This window comes from Magallana gigas, chromosome 3, assembly GCF_963853765.1.
Source record: "Magallana gigas chromosome 3, xbMagGiga1.1, whole genome shotgun sequence".
Taxonomy (NCBI): Eukaryota; Metazoa; Mollusca; class Bivalvia; order Ostreida; family Ostreidae; genus Magallana; species Magallana gigas.
Window position 1 is genome coordinate 20,937,849 of NC_088855.1, and position 19,970 is coordinate 20,957,818.

At 32.6% G+C, this 19,970-nt stretch overlaps 1 protein-coding gene across 5 annotated transcripts; it reads right to left on the bottom strand.

The window, feature by feature from the left end:
- Positions 1 to 196: 196 nt before the first annotated feature.
- On the bottom strand, positions 197 to 18,961 carry LOC105344726 (uncharacterized). 5 transcript variants are annotated; one of them, XM_066078863.1, is made up of 11 exons: positions 18,609 to 18,961; positions 8,939 to 9,110; positions 7,025 to 7,128; positions 6,784 to 6,912; positions 6,400 to 6,579; positions 5,834 to 5,943; positions 5,600 to 5,717; positions 3,525 to 3,907; positions 3,014 to 3,029; positions 2,126 to 2,153; positions 198 to 715 (listed from the first exon to the last, which is right to left on the bottom strand). In XM_066078863.1, the coding sequence occupies exons 1-8, from the start codon at positions 18,679 to 18,681 to the stop codon at positions 3,852 to 3,854; spliced, it is 942 nt and encodes a 313-aa protein (XP_065934935.1). In that variant the 5' UTR covers positions 18,682 to 18,961; the 3' UTR covers positions 198 to 715; positions 2,126 to 2,153; positions 3,014 to 3,029; positions 3,525 to 3,851. The 5 variants fall into 5 exon arrangements, with proteins under 5 accessions (XP_065934936.1, XP_065934935.1, XP_065934932.1 ...); XM_066078864.1 differs by lacking the exons at positions 3,014 to 3,029; positions 18,609 to 18,961 and adding an exon at positions 13,210 to 13,333 and having other exon boundaries at positions 197 to 715; XM_066078860.1 differs by lacking the exon at positions 3,014 to 3,029 and having other exon boundaries at positions 199 to 715.
- Positions 18,962 to 19,970: the final 1,009 nt, after the last annotated feature.

Sequence of the window (19,970 nt, forward strand, 5' to 3'; positions counted from 1 at the left end):
CATAAATGCTTTTGAAAAGCTAATTGCTTTTCTTATGAAACATTTTCTGAAAGAACATGGTTAAAAATAATGAAGGATATAAAACCATAAAATATGAAACAATACAATGTGTAATGAAATGATAGATAGATAGATAGATATATATATATATATATATATATATATATATATATATATATATATATATATAGGCACACACAAAACAAAATTTCCATATATATCAATAAAGATCTGATCATATCATACAATAATTAAAAAAAAACCCACTCATACATACTTTCAAGAATAAATGGTTCAACATAGGTTTTAAATATACTGAATAAAGATATCTGTAACAAAAGATAACACTTTTTGCATATAGAAAACAAAACATCACAGATTTAAAATCTTTGTTCATGAAAAAAAAAATTCATTATTGCCACAGGTGCAAACAACATTATGCTAATGTAGCTTTGCGATCCGGCTAACGTTGTCAAAGATATCTTTGAAAGACTTAGTAGAAAACAAGATATACATTCATCACAAATTGTATGTCTGTGGATTAATCTTATTTATCCAGACATCCCTTAAGTCATCAACAAAATCAACAAAAGAGTATATTATGTTTGAGCAGACATTTCTATGTTCGAGTTGCCATTAGCTTCCGGTTTCGATGGGTTTGATGCTGGGGGAGTTTGCTGTGGCATTTCTGTGTAGCCTCTGTGAAGGTATTCCGCTAAAACAAATTGAGTTTCATTAATGGCTTCGTTTGAAAAAAGAAGCTAGAATTGGCATACTAAACCCAAATCCCTCTGTTAATGATAAAAATTGCTCTAGATTCATTATAAGAAAAAAGTGATTTTTGGTCAGACAAAATATATGAAAATTTTCTAATATTTTGATATCAGAGGGAGAGAGACAGACAGACGGTCAGACAGAGAAAGAGATATTTTCTAGCCATAAAAAGTTCACTCTTCGTATGTTTATAATTATGCAGATATATAAAGTTAGTAGAGTATAAAATCAAAAAGATATTATATTAATTGTCTTTATATAAAATAAACACACTTAAATGAACACAGCATAGTAGTTAGCAAACAAAACAAAAACAAAATATATTTATAATGTCGGATAAGTATTTGAATTTAATTATTTTTCAAGCTACTAGTATGCGCTTTCGTCATTTTTTCAATAATCGAGTTGACTCATAGCATTACACCATTAAAATTAATGTATATATTAAAATATAAGTAAAATGGATTATTGCATCTTTAAAATAGGTCTTGTTCGAACTCCAGTCATGGATTGATTAGCATAAGGTAAAATTGCTTTTTACCGATATTCCAACAATAAAAAAGCACTATTCAAAAACTATCCCAAATCCCAAACCGTTTGAACAGATTTTAAGTTCATTTCTAATTTCGTTAAAAAGGGTAAACATGTATCTTTTAATGCTTATTATTCAACATGACTGACCTCTTCAAATTTGTTTCAATTTACGTGCATAAACATTGATGAAAGACCCGAAATTTTGAATTATTAAAGGTATGAACTGAATGTTTGGTAAACATATATGAATACGATCATGTGGTGTTTTACACTATCACAAGTATAGTAAAGTCTTTATCACGTCTTGAATAGTACATTGAAGGCAAACGCTCTTATGAGGGTGTTAAGCAAGCTCAGCAAGATGGGATGTCCTGTTAACATTCCATAGATCAACATACTTAGCAGAAAAAAAGCTCACAAGATTTTCTAATTTTCAAAAATCCTTGAAAAGCTTCTTAAAGAAAAAAGATCCAAATACCTGGCTCATCCTTGCAGTTGACTATAGTATACTTACACCAATTCGATTCCTTTATTTGGCCAAAACTTGAACTATTTGGTTTTTAAACTGCACTATAACTACGGGTGAAGTTTTATCTTTTATGATACAATCTTCACGAAATTTTGGTTTTCAAAAATATTCAAATAGTACTTTATTTTCGTTGCAATAGACAGCGCGGGTCTTCAAGGTATTGAAGTACTCTTAAAGAAAATTAAGTAATTCAAGTTCTTTTTTGTAAAGATGTTAGTGATATTTTGATCTTTTTCTTTAAAAACTAGGCCAAGAAATCATGGCAATAATTCAAAATTCCAGAGTTACCTATAGAGCGGTGGTCGAGACATTGGCACTATACAAATGGCAAAGGTGGGTCATATTATGCATGATAAATGTACACTAGCATACGAATGCGACATGCAAATGTCAAATACGATAGATATATGCGTCACTAACGACATGTTTATATGCTTGATAAACTTCTTTAGGACATTTAAAAAAAATGAGAGAGGGAGAATAAAATAAAATAAAATTGTTCTGTCAAATCTTAAAATTAATCTCTCTTGACAAATTGCTAGTTTTGGATTGAATAAAATCGGCTTGATTTTAATATAACAAATCGATACCAAAAAAATTCTCTATCTCCTTTTATGTGATATATGCTTATGAGACTGAACACAACCTCCTTCATTTCTTCATTTCTCTCCAAGCAAGTAAAAGAGGGTTTACAAACAAGCTCAAAAGAAATGGTTTCACAGCCACTGAGGATTTTCAATTCTTAACAAACATGACGCAAAAGCTAACGCTAACAGTTGCCTCATTTATTGTCACTGCCGTTACAAATTGTAAGGGTTTTACAACAACCACTTTTGAAATAGTTAAAAAGGTGGTTTTTTAAATCAAAGTTTCACAGGAAAATAAAGAGGTAGACCGAACTAATAAATACTCCATTTTTTTTCTTTGATTCGTTTCCATATAAATGTGTGGTTGGGTTATAAAATGATTACATGTATGTACGGCCATTATTCAACCACGTATTAAGTCCTCGTCGTTTAATATACACTTGTCACTCTTTAACAAACAATTTGGTATAAGTACGGTATAAGTATTCATTAGTGAGTGGTTGTTCGAACTACTCAACCTTGCCTTGACTAGCAAAAGAAAAACCCATTCCTGATTTGAGAGAAAATGGGAGGAAATAATTATTCTTACCTTTTATGCTCTGTTTCTAAAAAGATGTAAGGGTACTCCAACAAAATTCTTTGAGATTGAATTTCAAAAAAAATAAAATAAAAACACAGCAATCTTGTAATGTACATTGCTTATCATCAAAACCTTGGTCTCAGGGTGAACCCAAAAAAAATAAAAAAAAAATAAAAAGGGTGGGGATTACGATAAAAATGGGATGGAAGGGATGGGGTTGCAGAGGGTCAACGAAGGTTATATGTGCCAGAATGGAAGGGTTCTAGATCTTTGTAATCGGCAAAACTATGATAGTTTGACATCAATGATGCAATATTAAAAGAGGAAAAGAAAATGTGTGCTTTTACATAGAAAATTTATGTTTGCAAAACGAGTGCTTCAAACGAAAACCTTTACCATGCACACATTTAAACAGATCAAAGTAAAATGCCTTTTTGGGGCATGTGGATGTGTGATTGTGGAGGTTTTGTGATTTGTCCCTGTCATTTTTATTTATTATTACGGTTTTAGGCAAACTTACGGTCATTAGCGTTTTCCTCCTTATGTTTATCATAAACATGAATCTGTTTCTTCTTTTTCTTGTATATGATGTAGCCAATGACTGCTGCTATAGCTATTAGCAGCACTAATGCTACCACAATGCCAATAATGAGGCCTAAGTTACTGGAATCTTCCTCAGGACTATCGGTTGTAAATGCTGCAAAATTTTATAATATTACAATTGTAATTAATTTTTTTTTTTCAAAATCTAAAAAATAGATATTTTGAAACTGTGAATTTTTAGTTAAAGACCAACAATTATGAACAAGTTCAGATATCGGTTGTTTATTAAACATTTGATTTTAGTTTAAAGGAATAGAAATAATACAATCACAGAACAAAAGCTATACTTACGGCAAGTTACTACAATGAAAAAGAAAAAAAAAGAAAAGATAAGAAACTACGGTAATCAAACACAGACATTTTATTTCTATCAGATAATTATTCTTAAGTTAATAATTTAAATGACTTTTATACATTATCTAAAAATTAAACGGATAAAGTAAAAAGGTATAATTCGGCATTTGATAGGAGTTAGTTTTAAAATAAACCAATGATATAATCGTTGTACATTTGTTTTTTAGTGATAATATCGTAATTCACATTGGTTAATGTCTGTTTTATTTCAATGTTGCATTGTCTTTCAAATTATAAGATATGCTGTGAAATCAAAGATTAAACACAAGACTTTGTTAACTGAACGATTTTACAAAGAATTCATACAAGAAGTCATATATTAGTTATACATATGTTATACTGATAAGCTGTAAAGGTTAAAGAAATAAAGAATTGAATATAGCATGTTCGGTGTTTTATCAAATGCTCAGATTAAATCATATACCAATATGAGAAGATGTTTTAGACCTACATGTACTTCAAAATTTACATTTAGAATGTGTTGATTTTGTTGCTGCCAATGTCACTGTCTATGGCACTGTCAATGGCACTTCTTCTGTCAATGTTTTATGCCAATGTCAATGACTTTATATAAAATGTCAAAGTCACCTATCATGTCGGTAATGGATTGATGTATTTTGAATTCATGGTTTATTTTTCTTTCAGAGATACTGATTAGGTGACTTTGATGTCAATTTCACTGATGATATCAATACCACTGGTGATGTCTTTGTCATTACTATATAGTATGTCAATGCCATACAATATCTCAATGTTGCTGCATGATTAAATTACAGTGTCATGCTATGTCACTGTCACTCGATTTTAAATTTGTCAGTGATGATGTCGCTGATCAATTTTGAGGTGTAACCATAAACTGTGGTTTTCAAATATAAAAGATAAAGAACAGAAAGTGGGACAGTTCTGAAATTTGCAACTTACTTGTTTGGAATTATGCCTACATGTATCTTAAAATGTTAAATTGCTATTATCTTATGACGACTGATTTCTCAGAATTTCATAATACACATGTTTAGAATACCAGTATTATATAACCGTCTAGTATTTGAAATGTTCAGAAATGAGAATTATATCGAATTCAGTCTTTTGTCATATGCAGAATGAAAATGAAAGAGGAAAAGGTTACTGATCGTGATGCCTTTTGTCGATCATGTGTTTATTATAGGATGTCCATTGTGCTTATTACAGGCTCTAAGTAGTATGGGTTGTATTACCATCAATAAATCAAATATATATTTGAGAAAAAATAAAATATCGAGTAATCATTTGTAGACTGACTCATTCTGTCCGATCTATTTCATTTTCACAATATCCTGATTTAAAGTACAAATACTGCCGAAGATTTACGTTTTTTATTTTTTGTCATGTATTTGGCTACATCATTTATCATTAATAAAAACATATATTCATAGGGTCATGTTATATTTCAGAGCTCGAGCGCTGTATAAGACTAGGTTTTTTTTATTTCGGAAAACTCTGAAACTACACTTCATATTTATTTTACAATAATGACTGAGATTTACTGAAAAATTAAAGAATTTTTGTATATCAAATACTAGTATATCAATCCACTGTATTTTTTATTTTTTTTTTTTCGAAATGATTTTTGTAATTTTGTAATATGTTTGCTCTGCTCACTGTATGGTGTCATGGTGTATTTAGAGCCCCCAGTTCCAGTTAGAGTCGTGTTCTGTCCGGGACCACAACTTCCGCTTTTTTCTACCACTGTGACGGTGGATCCTGATTGTGAAACAGCCTGGGTAAAACAGAATCATTGAATTTTGAATAATTTTGCATGTCATCATTGCTTTGTGTAATTTCGACGATACAACAGTATATTGCGACACTTTTCATGTATGAAATCATGCTCACCAGGCAACTAAAACGGAAGTAAGTAGATCCATCAGGAGTACCCGGATTGACAACGACTACAAAATGCGTAGACCCGCTGACGATATACGTCACAGCGTAAACTTCTCCCTCTGAAATATTCAGAAATCAGACGGTGATTATATAACCATTTGTCTGATTTAAATTTTAATATAAAACATAATTTAAGACGTAGTTTTGGGTAATTTAGTAATATTTGGTAATTTATCGAGCGCTACTTGATATAAATTTGAATAAAAAACAGTCGCAATAGATTATTTGGAAATGAATTAGAATTTTTATAAAACAATTTAAAGAAGACCTTGGATTTCAGTAGGACGCAACTATCTATTTCTTGCGTCAAAACAACTTTAAAATGACGCTGGTTTCAAGCGAAATATACACCGATTGAGAAAGCCAGACAAATCCTGCTGATTTCAAAAAGCCATGTCTGAGTGGTCAGCAATGAAATATAATGGCTTACGTCATATTGCCATTTGACACAACTACCCAAAGTCCAAGCTCTTGTTAAAATGGTTATTGTGTGAATGTATTAAAATGAATCTTACGCGAGTAGGCCACAACAGAAGAACACTGTGTCATGTTTAATGTCATCGTAGTGCGATTTGTGCAGACGTCCATAACCGATCCCGTGCCACACGTGGACACTCCGGCATCTGTGACCTTTGTGTATTCAAACGTGCCTAGCAACGGCGTTGGAAACCACTGTTTAACATCAGCGATGTTTGCTGAAAAAAGGATGATAACTGTAAATTAAGATTTGTCTATGAATATATAAAATAAAAAAAATTGTGATAAAGCAGTTCAGATTTTTTTTCTCAACCAAATGATGTAATAAAGAAACTCTCTCTCTCTCTCTCTCTCTCTCTCTCTCTCTCTCTCTCTCTCTCTCTCTCTCTCTCTCTCATACACAGACAAACAGTACGACTTGCCAGTTTTCACAAGGACGTGAAACTCCTCTGTGGGTATAGCTGTCGTTTTTGAACATGCTTGACTCACGGAAACGGTCGTCCCAGTGCCAAAAACATTCAGCCTGTCGTTACCGGCGTTGGCTTGAACATCTGAAATTCAGCACAACCTTTTTGTTTAAGACCTTTATATCATACCAGTAATATGGAGAGATTATACATTTGTTTAGAAAAGAAATTTGTTGCATTTTATTTTGAGAATTACCGGATTCAAGGTAGTAATTGTAGGAGTAGCTGGTGATCTTAGTAAGTTTTTGACAGATATAAGCATCAAATGGACTTCCAAATAGATCTATTGTGCCTTGTGCTCTGAAATTGAAATAATAGAACAATTTTAGTATCCTAGTATACAACCTTTGTAACCCCAAGTTGATAAATAAAATGTTCATGATGAATAGTTTGATCCTGATCCCTGTTTGGGGGTGGGGTATGGGGGGGGGGGGGTTAAAAGTCAGAAAATTTCCATGTAACTTTTAACCGAAATAAATTCAAACGCCGGTTGATGGTTAAATGATTAGATAACAGATTTGATTACAGAGCATCCAACACGTCTGTAACTGAGCACTCGCATATAGGTCCGGTTAAAAATATTCTGAGTACTGAAAATGGTGAGTACCCGTCATAATTGACAAATTAATTATGATTTACAATTAGTCCTGCCTAGAATGACAAAACACGTCGTCTATACTGACTTTAAATATAGAACCATTTTCACAAGAACTTGCGCTTCCGGTGGGATGAAACTATCTTTTTCTTGCATCAAAACAAGGTCAAAATAACGCTGGTTTCAAGTGAAATATACAAAGATTGTGTAGATTTAGCTCAAAAGCCAGAAAAATCTTGTTCATTTCAAAAAGCCGTAGCTAATTTAACAGCAATGAAATAGACACGCGTACGTCACATTGCAGTTTGACACCAACTACCCAAAGTCCAAGCTCTTGTTAAAATGGTTCTATTTAAGATAAACAAAGATATATTTTTCAATTAAATGATGAGGATGGTCATCGTCATCACTAACCTTACTTTTATACGTTTAATATTTTACGCCATTTTCGTTGATTATAGTGAATTACCATTGTGGTTCTAGTATCATAGATGGTCCAGGGGCCACACCGCTCACCTGAGCAACCATAGTCATAACTCAGATTAACTCAGCTTTATTATATCAATGAAATATCTGGACAATTTAGAAGAGTGCATCTTTTCAATACTTCTTCTCATATTCTTTTGTTTATCTTCAAGCCTTTTTGTTGTTTTAGTTTTTGAGAAGACAATTTTAGGGCACTCCTTGCTGCAGGTCGGTGGCTACTACGAAAGCGTATGATGCTCAGTTTGAAATTTCTCTTGATATAACGTGACATTCACTGATATAACGATATTATTTTCTCTATCTAACGAAATAGCTTTCTCGTTAACAAAAGAAAATTAATTCGAGATAAACGAGATAACTTTGGTTAGGCGTATAGTCTCTAGTGGTACAAAAGTGTACACTACACTTGAGTCTTTATTACGGAAGCGTTTATGAGAGTGCTCTTTGTTGGCGCATTTGATAACGACGACCGATTTGGATGCGGTAGCCCCGGGTTCGAGTCTTATTCCGTCGCTATCGCGGTAACATTGTAACCTTAGGCAAGTTTCTTTACTCTAGCAGTGCACTTTCTCCACCCATCGGGTTAAAATGGGTACCTGGCACTTGAGACGAGCTGGTTATGTGAATGTAAAGCATTAGCGCCGTGATTTGGGAGCTCTGCTTGTATGCTCCCCAGGGAGTTGATAATGCTACGGATTGTACGGGTCTCGCCAGGGGGTAATATGTAAGACTCGTGCGGGGCAATTTACTTTGCAGGCAAGACTATAAACCCCTACCTTTACCTTTTCATTTAAACAAACTTGACTCTTTCCTTAAGCCAAGGATGTTGTGTGCCAAGTTTGGTAAAAATTTGCTTAGTGGTTCTTAAGAAGAAGTTTAAAATGTACAAAGATTACAGACGGACGGACAGACAGACAGACGGATACTGGAAAAATGTGATAAAAAAAAGCTTACTTGACATTTCAACTCAGGTGAGCTAAAAAACCCAAAAGATTTATTCTGTGGTTTATAAAAAACATGATTATGTACTTTGAAACCACAAAGTCTCCCTCGATGAGATGACAATCCCATATGGAACTTCCGGAGCTGTAGGAGGAGTAAGTGTATCCGGTCATCGTGGTGGTTGTGTATGTGATCGAGCCTTTCTGACTGTCGTCCCATACCCCGTTTTGGAGGTCCGTCGGGTAATTGCACGTACTCTCTGAAATGTTGGACAGATAAAAAATCTTCTGGGTCGAAACATGCATAGCTTGTTTTTTAAGCGTTCAATTTTTTTTTCACTTTCTATAAGCATACAATCAATGATATTTTTCTGAATTTAAATCAAAATATTACAAGAAATTCATTTTTTTTTTCAAATCTTTAAGATTTCTTTAAAATAATTGGCCTTTATTTTTATTCCCTGTTCCATAAAACGCATAAATAATAACTCTATTGTATAAAAGATACCGGTATGTAGCATTTTCTGAAATCTTATTTTTTTTTTCTATAAAAAATGTTATTATTCATAAAAATATTTAATGTTTTATAACTTTTTTAATGTTTTATTTTTTTTCCAAAGATTATGAAGAATTGTATATTATATCTTTAATGTTGTAATACGAGACCGTTTAATACCTAATATGATTTGAACAAGATATAAACAATTTCCAAGAATTTGTGATTTTTTTGGGATGGATCGGCTTTTAATTTTTTTTATTTTTTTTTTTTGCAAAATGACAAAAAAAAATGTTATTTATTATTGAAAAGTATTTAAATAGAGTAAACAAAATCAATATTCATCTACAATGAATACCCATAAAATATCCATGTGCGAAGGTCGACTTGAAATAAATTGTTTTGTAGTCACAATAATAACGTATAACAATCCATTGATGTTTGAAAACAATTCAATTTGAAGGTGGAAGGGGTTGCTAGTTACAGTCCTTGTATATGAGAAAAAATTAGAATATAATAGAGCATGTTTAACAATGTGCTCTCTCTAAATAAATCGACCACATTTACTATCTAATAAAGCATTCAATGCAATATTCTTCAATGGGATTTTTTTGTGATGGTAGTTTTGATTTTCTGAGAAGCAGAAAACTTCTAAAGCCCGTGCCTTAAATCGCGACGTATACTGCACTTTGATTATAATGTCATGACAAACAAATTCCACTCGTTCCTGCAATGTTTAAACTGTTTCCTTTTTAACAAAAGTTCAGCCCGATTCTGTACTGTAGTGTTTTGAATTTACGATATTCTAAAACAAAGCCCCTCCTATTGAATATATTCAGTTGTCTAATTTAATTTTGGATCAAAACCTGCTCAACAAATCTTCAATAGGTAATGGAAAGACATTTTAAATCGTCAGTTTTTGAAAGTTTGATTTATAAGACGATTGTTAAACAATTTACTGAGTATCGGGTTGGTGTCTTTTTAAGCTATGCATTGTCCCGTCGCTAGCCATATTTTACAACAGTTTCAAACAGTTTGGACGGCATCTTGTCATCGCAACAGGAAGCAGTCATTTTAATGTAAATCTTTATAGTCTGACCGTTTGTTTAAACAGTTTCAGAAAATCTCCAAAGAAAAAAAATCATGTCGTAATTTTCTTAATGTTTACTTATTGCAATCATAGCAGTTCAGACGATGCACAGCGTTCAAACAATGACAGGCGTTCTTTGTCCCGATATTGAATAGCGAATCGTGACAAAGCTTGCTGTAATTTAAAATTATGAAATAGTGGGCATTTGCAAGCTCAATTAGTGACTGAGTTTTATTTATCATAGCCCCAGCCTTCAAATAGCCCCTCCCCCCCCCCAAAAAAAAAACAAAAAAAAAACGACATGCAGTCATATTAAATGAATTTTAAAAATGCAGTTAATTTGTTTCTTTTCATAAAAACATGTGTAATTGTAAGCTACCTCTGCATCTCTTTTCCTTTCCAGGTGGTAAATTAAAATATTTTTATATCAGCTTAGAGGAAAATATTTTCCAATTTAATTTTAACCGTATATCAAACATGTCAAAAGAGAACAGGGTGATAGCGTTAAAAGTTGTTGACACTTGTGTCTAAACATTATTGTGTAGTATCGATATATGAATGAAATAAAAAATATTTACAAAAAATGAATAAATTTTGTGCACAAAGACATATGAGCTAAAAATGGACGACTCCTTACTCATTCCGTGTTTTCCAATTCATTCTAAAATTTGCTCCTCACTTGAATACACAACCATACTATTAATTCATTCAAGTTCAAGTTATTATTGTTGAATTACACTAAATCATCGTACAATTATTTAAATAATAAAATAGTACACGTGAATGCACCAATAATATTTAGTTTACCATAACAATCCTTTGATCTCTCAATAAAGCATTCATGTGTTTTTAGGGGTCGGAGGTTTTTTGGTTCAATTCAGTTTATTTCTTTAGAATGCTTTGTCCAATGAAGACTGGGTTTTTGTTTATTTGTTTATAAAAGAATTCTATAAAATGAATTAAAATACGCATGGTTTTATATTCCTATCTACGCGAATACATTGTATAGCGCTATTCACCTGGGATTCTTACCTATACTATATAAATGGCGCTGGAACGGGCCAAATATTTCATTTACATTGTAATCCTAATAATTTGTGTGTATTATATTAATTACTACGCCATAACGACAACCTTTCCCACCCTTCTTTCTCGCAAATAAGTAAACCATTATCGTAATTCATTTTTAATAACTAGATGAGAATCTAAAGTTTTACATTTCCTTAAATTATGGGAAACCTGGCCATACAATGAACACGTAAATAAGCTTAGTGTTTGTGATAATTAGTCCCCTACCGGTTTTCACCGGAGGGGACTATAGCTTTCCTCTGCGTCCGTCAGTCCGTCTGTTCCACTTCAGTTTTCCACACTTTTTTACTTTATGCGTTTGATGAATAATATGAAATTTGCTGAACAGCTTCAAAATGTCAAACTACAGATCAAGTTTACACTTTTGTAGCGTCTGGTTGACATATTTCCGAGAAAATTAATTTTTTATATTCCAATTTTTTAATGTTCGGGTTCGATATTCTGCATAACAGTGCATTGTTTTCACAATTTCCACAAAACTGGTAGGGGACGTGTATTGCTTATGCAATACTATCAGATTGCTTGTTAGTCCCCTACCGGTTTCACCGGAGGAGACTATAGCTTTCCTCTGCGTCCGTCCGTCCGTCTGGACAGACGGACGGACGTCTGTCCGTCCGTCCGTCCGTCTGTCTGTCCCACTTCAGTTTTCCACACTTTTTTTCTTTATGCATTTGAGGAATAATATGAAACTTGCTGAACAGCTTCAAAATGTCAAACTTCAGATCAAGTTTACACTTTTGTAGCGTCTGATTGACATATTTTCGAGAAAATTAATTTTTTATATTCCAATTTTTTAATGTTCGGGTTCGTTATCGGGTTCGGAGTGTATTAAATAAACGAGGCCAGTATGTAGTCAGTAATAATATCGTGCGTTACTTGTACCATTCCTTTTATCATTTCTAACAAAAAAATAAATTCTTTAAAATAGTGTTAAACATTGTGTTGTAAATTTAATCGGCAGGGGTTTTTTTTGTATTATTACAATCGGGTTCGTTGTCGGGTTGGGCTGTTTAACTGTTTGGTTTGATTCGGGGTACAGAAGACGGTAAGAAATGATATTGTGCATAACAGTGCATTGTTTTCACAAATTTTTACCAGGGAATACAGAATAGACTTGATGAAATTACAGGAGATGAAATAAAGAGTATTACTTTACCTATTTTATATTTAATTTCTATATCAACTATATAGTTTTAATTTCCTCTGTTCTTTTTTTCTCTGATTAAAGCATGATATCTCGTTTACAATAGCTCTGAAATAGTTGTGTGCTTGGAAGCTTTCATAGAATAATACAAACCGGTAGGGGACGTGTATTGCTTATGCAATACTCTCAGAATGCTTGTTTATATTTGAAACATTTGCAAAAACTCTTTATTAGCTTTGCTTTTTTAAAACAAAGTAATGGTAATGGTAATGCATTACTTTACTCATGTAATGGTAATGGTAATGCATTACTTTACTCATGTAATGGTAATGTAATGCATTACTTCAAGAAAATCAAGTAATGGTAATTTAATGCCCAAATTCATGAAGTAATGGTAATGTAATGCATTACTTTAAAATGTAATTCGCCCCAAGCCTGCTTGGGGGTCACCTGTCAAGGCCCAAGTATGGGATATAGGGTGTTAGCAAGACCCTTGAATTCTATTCTCAATGCAACAGAATAAATAGATGATATTCTTACCTTCTCGCCAGGCTAGCTTTTTATGTCAATGTTCAGGTTAGGTCAGTCAGCAAGTAATAATTTTTACAATATTACTGTGTCTTATAATTAAAAAATAAAGTTTACATGGAATTTTTAATATACGTTTATTAGCATGATTACGGTAATTTGAATAGCGAAAAGACGGAGAATTCTATTCTCTATTCGAATAGTGAATAGCGAAAAGCGAATAGAACTCTGAATGCCTTAAAAACCCTGTGGTTTAGGGATAAATATACCAGAGTCACACGCACACTTAATCACCAATGCATTTTGAATAAGTAGCAGGAACATGCATATTTTTTTTTTACCTTTGACATTCCCGATTAACAGAAATTATTTTTTAGAAACTTGTAATCAATATTCTTAAACAAGAAAGAAGGAAATAAAGATAAATTTTTTCCGTGTTTAAAGTTTTCCGGGAAGTTATTATTAATAGATATTGTTCTGATACCTTCCTGATATCTTCTTTTACTGATACAATTACATGGTTAATATGTTTCCCTCTTTTTTATCCTACTAAATGTTGACTAAATAGGTTAACCTTGTATTTTTATTTACTAAAAAGTATTGGTTTAAAAAGAAAATTTATATATTTGTTTATTCAGTAGAATATTCTCGCTTTATCAGCTGTTTGTACAGAACTATGAAGACGAAAAGAAAATAATGTTAAATGTCAATGTTAAAAAATATTAATATACATGTACTTTTTAACATTGACTGGCCTTCCGGCCTGGAATAATATAGTAAATACATGTAGAAATACTCCAGTGTGCATATTGTCATAAAGAAATTGTAATCGATTTATAACTTTTAAATTTGCATTTTCACTCGAAACATAAAAATAAAAGGGTTGTACCTACATGCATCTTCCGACATTAATAGATCCATGTTATACATTCAGTACTACGCATAAACTGGTGATTATTAGTCCCCTACCGGTTTTCACCGGAGGGGACTATCCCTTTCTTCTGCGTCCGTCAGTCCGTCCGTCTGTCTATCCGTCGGTCCGTCCGTCCGTCCGTCTGTATGTCCGTCCGTCCGTCCGTCCGTCTGTCCAACTTCAGTTTTCCACTGGGTTTTTTTTCTTATGCGTTTGACGAATGATATGAAACTTGCTGAGCAGCTTCAAAATATCAAACTACAGATCAAGTTTACACTTTTGTAGCGTCTGATTGACATATTTTCGAGAAAATTAATTTTTTATATTCCAATTTTTTTTATGTTCGGGTTCGTTATCGGGCTCGGTGTGTATCAAATAAAAGAGGAAAGTATGTTGTCAGTAATAATATCGTGCATTACTTGGACCATTCCTTTTATTGTTTCTAACAAACAAATAAGTTCTGTAAAATAGTGTCAAGCATAATGTTGTAAATTTAATCGACAGGGTTTTATGTATTATTACAATCGGGTTCGTTATCGGGTTGGTCTGTTGAGACTGATATTATGCATAACAGTGCATTGTTTTCACAAATTTCTACAAACCGGTAGGGGACGTGTATTGCTTATGCAATACTCTCAGAATGCTTGTTCTAATTGTGATTTGTTTGAATATTTTGAACGTATTGCAGAAATGCGAAACCCGGTTAATTTAAAATTTGAGAATTTTATCCATGCAATGTCCTGGTATCTGAGTATTGCTGACTGCGATGTATATTATTTCATCTCCTATAAAACAACTCTTATATAGCAGAGAGGACTTGGTTGTTTAGGAAACCATTGGGAAACTATAAGACATTGGCAACTATCCATTAATTCTGTCGTTTTCAAGCAAGTTTATTTAAACAATAAAATGCTTTCCTTGGCGATTTCATGCGGTGTATGAATGTAGCGACATTGCAGAAAAAATCATTACCCGCTAATTATAACTACCTTCATACCCGCATGAATCATCAAAGAAGCATTTTATTGTTTATATTTACATTTTTCTTTTAACAAATTTGAAGATGGGGGAATAAGATGGCGCAAATGCCCATTCGGTTTAGTCGTGAAATACAATTTTGAATTTATTTTTTCCGAGCACAATTTCTAACTTTATTCAGTTTTTAATATATTTAACAAAAAATAAGAAAAAAATATTGCTTGAAATTTTGGTGGTATCGAACCCATACCATAAAAACCCTAGATATATGAGGTTAGCTTATGTCAGGAACTCCAACCACTGAGCCATTCCAGACACAACAAAATAGGTTCTTTAAATATTATGTGTCACTTTGGCTACGAATTAACGGACTTGTATTATTTTTTTCAAAACGTTCAATGGTTGGGATACAAAATAGTATTTTTAATGTATAGTGGGTCATCTCTCCACGTTTTTGTTGATTGAAATCGGGTTTTTTTTCCATTAGACTTTAATAAGACTATGCGAAAAATATGGAGCCCAGACCCACTCTATAAAAGAAAATGCCTTAAAGTTCTAAAAAATGACACTATTTGTAGGTTTTGATACGTATTCGCCTGTTTGAGTCAACATATTCCAAGTATTGAACTTATTTATAGGTTTAAAATCAATGATATGTTAAATATATATTGTTTTAAATGATTTTTCTTTAAAATATAAGATTTATTGATATTTAGATTTTTCAGTAGCTTGTCTGACCGTGTATGGGCATTTTACACACCTTATCCGCCCATCTTCTTAATAAATTGATCATAAAAAGTTAAGTTAAGTAAATTATTGTTAACGTACTAAAAAAAACAGCAAAATCGTCGTCTTTCTGAATTTGAGTCTAACATTATCATGATTATTTCGTGCAGTCCGTGATTTGTTCTAGGATGCTGAAGTTACAACCAATTAATAGACGGGGCGTGTAGATCTTAGTCCTGTCAGTTTCTACAGCCCATGAATTACAATCAATTTTCGTCCGAAATTGAGGTGGGTGTGAATACAAAGGCGTGATTCCAATACACCAAGTGATTAATGTTGATATCCGTTTGAAGAGAGTTTGACGTGAAAGTCACTTAAAGGTCTTTTGTCGAGATATGTCTCTCTGACAAGAATTTCAATGCTCACAATGAATAATGAAAAACGAATTTCTCTTTTGCGAAATCATGCATTATGAAATTAGTCCAATTTTTATCTGGGGTTTTAAGATCTGTATAATGATATTTGTGCTGCATTATATGAAAGGAAATATTAGAAGTAAAGAAACGGGATATTAGACTCAGTAAGTTTACACTTCGTTGCGAGGATTTTACTCGCAAAACACCTTCAAAAGTGGAATCGGTCTAAACATTCCAAGAGTAAAGAACGAATATTACAGGCCTTAAAGTAAAAAAAAAAGTTATACAGAGATAGTTTTCTTAACAAATGATATAATCAGTATTACATCATGGCCACCCGTGTACTCTAGATATTGAGATTTTGGGGATTTAATTCTAGTAACGGTAAAATGTCGCAATACGAAAATGCGCGATCAATTTAATTTTCATCTTCGTTCTAAAGTTGTTATGAAATTTCATGGCATTTACTTTACAGGAACTATACAGGTTCATTATTTCAATTTCTTCCACGTGCAGATTTATAAAATGATCTTTTCTAATGTACCATAATTACCCAAATATCCAAACTACAAGGGTTACTATTGCATCTATTACGATGGGCTTTTAAAATTTATTTATGATTGAGTCTCTAGATTTTGTCCTTTCAATTATCAAATTCCTTCTTTGCTTACTTTTCATTTCTTTAATAAAGAATATCCAGAAACGATCCTCCAAAAGAGAGAGACGCATGGTTTAAGTACCCCATGCATTTCTAATAGTTGATATTGTTAAAACTGTAACCATGCATTGATATACATGTATTTCATGTATAAATCCCTTTAACTTTGATTTGATCTGTCCAATTATTACAGGCACGTAGCATCGTTTTTGAAAGAGTGTGTGTGAGGGGGGGGGGGTAGAGATTCATCCAAAAAATCTTGACAAGCAAAAGAAAAAAGCAAAAGAAAAAAGAACTTTTCAAAAATCGTGAAAATCTTAATCCGTGGGAGACAGATGGGGGTGGGGGCGGGGGCAGAGCGTATTGTACCTGTATATATAACTTTTCAATTTCACATTTTTACTGTTAATTTCCTTCTTTTCACTTCAACTGTTACTATGCTCACCAAAAATGGGGAGGGGGGGGGGGGGGGCAACTCCAATGTAGATCACTTTTTTATATAGTCAATTTAAGAAAAATGTTTGATGCTAAAAAAATATGTGCGTGGGGGGGGGGGGGGGGGGGGGGGAGGGGGGAGGCTACTTGCATGTATTGTCCATGTCCCACTCAAATCTTATATCAATACAATGAGCAATTCTTCAACTATCTTTTTTTCATAGAATATGCAGAGAAATCAGCATTTGTCTCTATGATAGCAATGGTACATTACAGTTAACTTATTTTGTAGTTCTATACTTAGCGATGACTGCAATACGAAAACGGGTTAATAATAAAGGAAAAGTAAAAATTATCATAGAGATTATGGATTTTAGCCCGAGAAGATCTTGTGCAACTTTGCAAAGTAATTAAAGAGAATTCAATGCACAGTAAACAAAAACCATACGATGCAGAATCAACTCCGAATATCAATATGTGGTTTAACGGATTTTGTAATTTGCCTGTCAGTGTCAAGCAAAAACGCTGCCCTGCTAATGCATTACAAAAGGGATTTAATTTGAAATGGTTGGAAGGTTTATGGAATAAAAGAATTTAAAGAAATGAATATCGTCGATGAGCTTTTCAATATTCTCAATGCATTTCAATCACTTTGTATCGATCTTCAATAAGCGCTGAACACATTTTTTTATGGCGAAATCTTAATAGACTTTTATTTGTTTGATTTCATTGACAAAATAAAATGTATTTAAAGTTTTATATTCATACCCCCTCTTTCCTCCAACAAACATTTTACATATACTAAAAGTCCAAACGACAAAGCGCTTTTCAAAATCATGAATATATTAGTAGAAAGGAGGGGGAAGCTTTGGAAATCAATGTACATGTCCTGTAATTAACGTTAATTTCAGATCATGAAATTATAAGGACATTATACAAGAATTCATTGCTTGGAACTTTTTTTTTCTTTTAAATTTTCATCAGGTTTTATTCTGCTTTCTAGTTTACGGACAAAATGTTCCTGTACTCTCATATCAATTCATGCAAACCTGATTTGATTTGATTGTATACTCTGTAGTGTATACAAACTTTTAAAAGTTGTGAATATTGCTTTATGATTATTTTTATGGGAAGAAGTACAATAAATCCTTTACTAAAATGATAATATACAATGCGTTTTTTTTACATTAGATTTTTGTCTATTTCATCCGATATTTGAATGAGGATTTGCTTGTGTATATTGTAATTGAAAATAAAATTAAGCAAAAGTTTTGAAAAAAGTTACCTGTGGTTGATAATAAACTTCCAAAGCAAATGAAGTATACGCCCCAATATGAGTCCCTGTAATTCATTTTCATCACAGTCTTCAATATGGGTCCACAGAGCTAATTTTTAGTTGTCTTTTTAATTAAAAATCGCGATTAATTTTTTTTCTTTACTTTAAGAAAAAGCCAGAACACGCTAATCCGAAAGAAAATGTCTCTTAGCAGCGCAGTAGACCTGTCGTTATTCCTCTTATAATCATTAATAGTTTCTCAATAGAAACCATGATCCATGTTTTCATACCAGTCACTTGCACGTAGAGGCACAGAATGGTATTTAGCCATATATCTATGCCTGGTTTTTAAACGTGATATTGATACAATGCATGGGCATTCATAGCTTTCTATTGGCTTTGATTTCGTTTCAATCTTTGAATCGGACAAATCATTGAAATCAACGCACGTCGGGTAAAGCTAGGCTTTCCACACATGTATTCGCAACAATGTCGTAGACTTTTGTAAAGATGCAATATCATTTAATGGTGGTTTGTCAGTTTGTATGGGATATTCTATACTTGTGTGTATAGACTTATTGTACACATGATTGTGTTTTGATATTCAATTTGAGAACTGATCTACATTTCAAGTAGAGAAAATCGGACGCGATTTTTTACCTTCGATTTTTGCCATCCTAATGAAAACATACCCGGCTTCCTCTCAAAGGCGACCTTTGAGCTTGAATCGGCATTCACACTGGGTCTTAAATTATATGTAAGGTTTTCAATCAATACTAGTTGATTAAAGCTTTTTTAAAGGAAAAGTGATCGCCTTCAATTTAGTTCTGCAGATTCGGGAACCGTTAACATTTGACGCACTGAACTGTAGATTTCGAGAAAATCGAACGTCAAATTCTATGTGAAGATATATCATTGATTTAACAAATACACACTGGCAGTGCAATTTAAAACAGTCAATTGAACTGTACTAATTGACTAATTAACTGATAGATGAATACTAATAGATAAAAATATCAATGAAAATGAGAATAGCTTTATCAAGTCAAGTACTTGTATATAGTTTCTATATTTAACACATTCTATTAATCTGTGTATTTTTTTCTGACTAAAAAATAAAAAATTTATGACAATTAGCCTGCTATTTTACTTAGACAGCGTTAACTGTGAAATAATATCCGTATCATTTGTCCATTGGGTAAAAAGCAGTCATTGAATGCATTCGAGTTTACAAAGTCCGATAACTCGAATAACAACGGTATTAATCTAGCGTTACCCTCAAAATATCTCCCTTTCACGTATGAAATTTTTAATCTTTGTTAATTAGATTAGAATATATAATTTGCCAAAACAAAATATTTTTTAATAGGT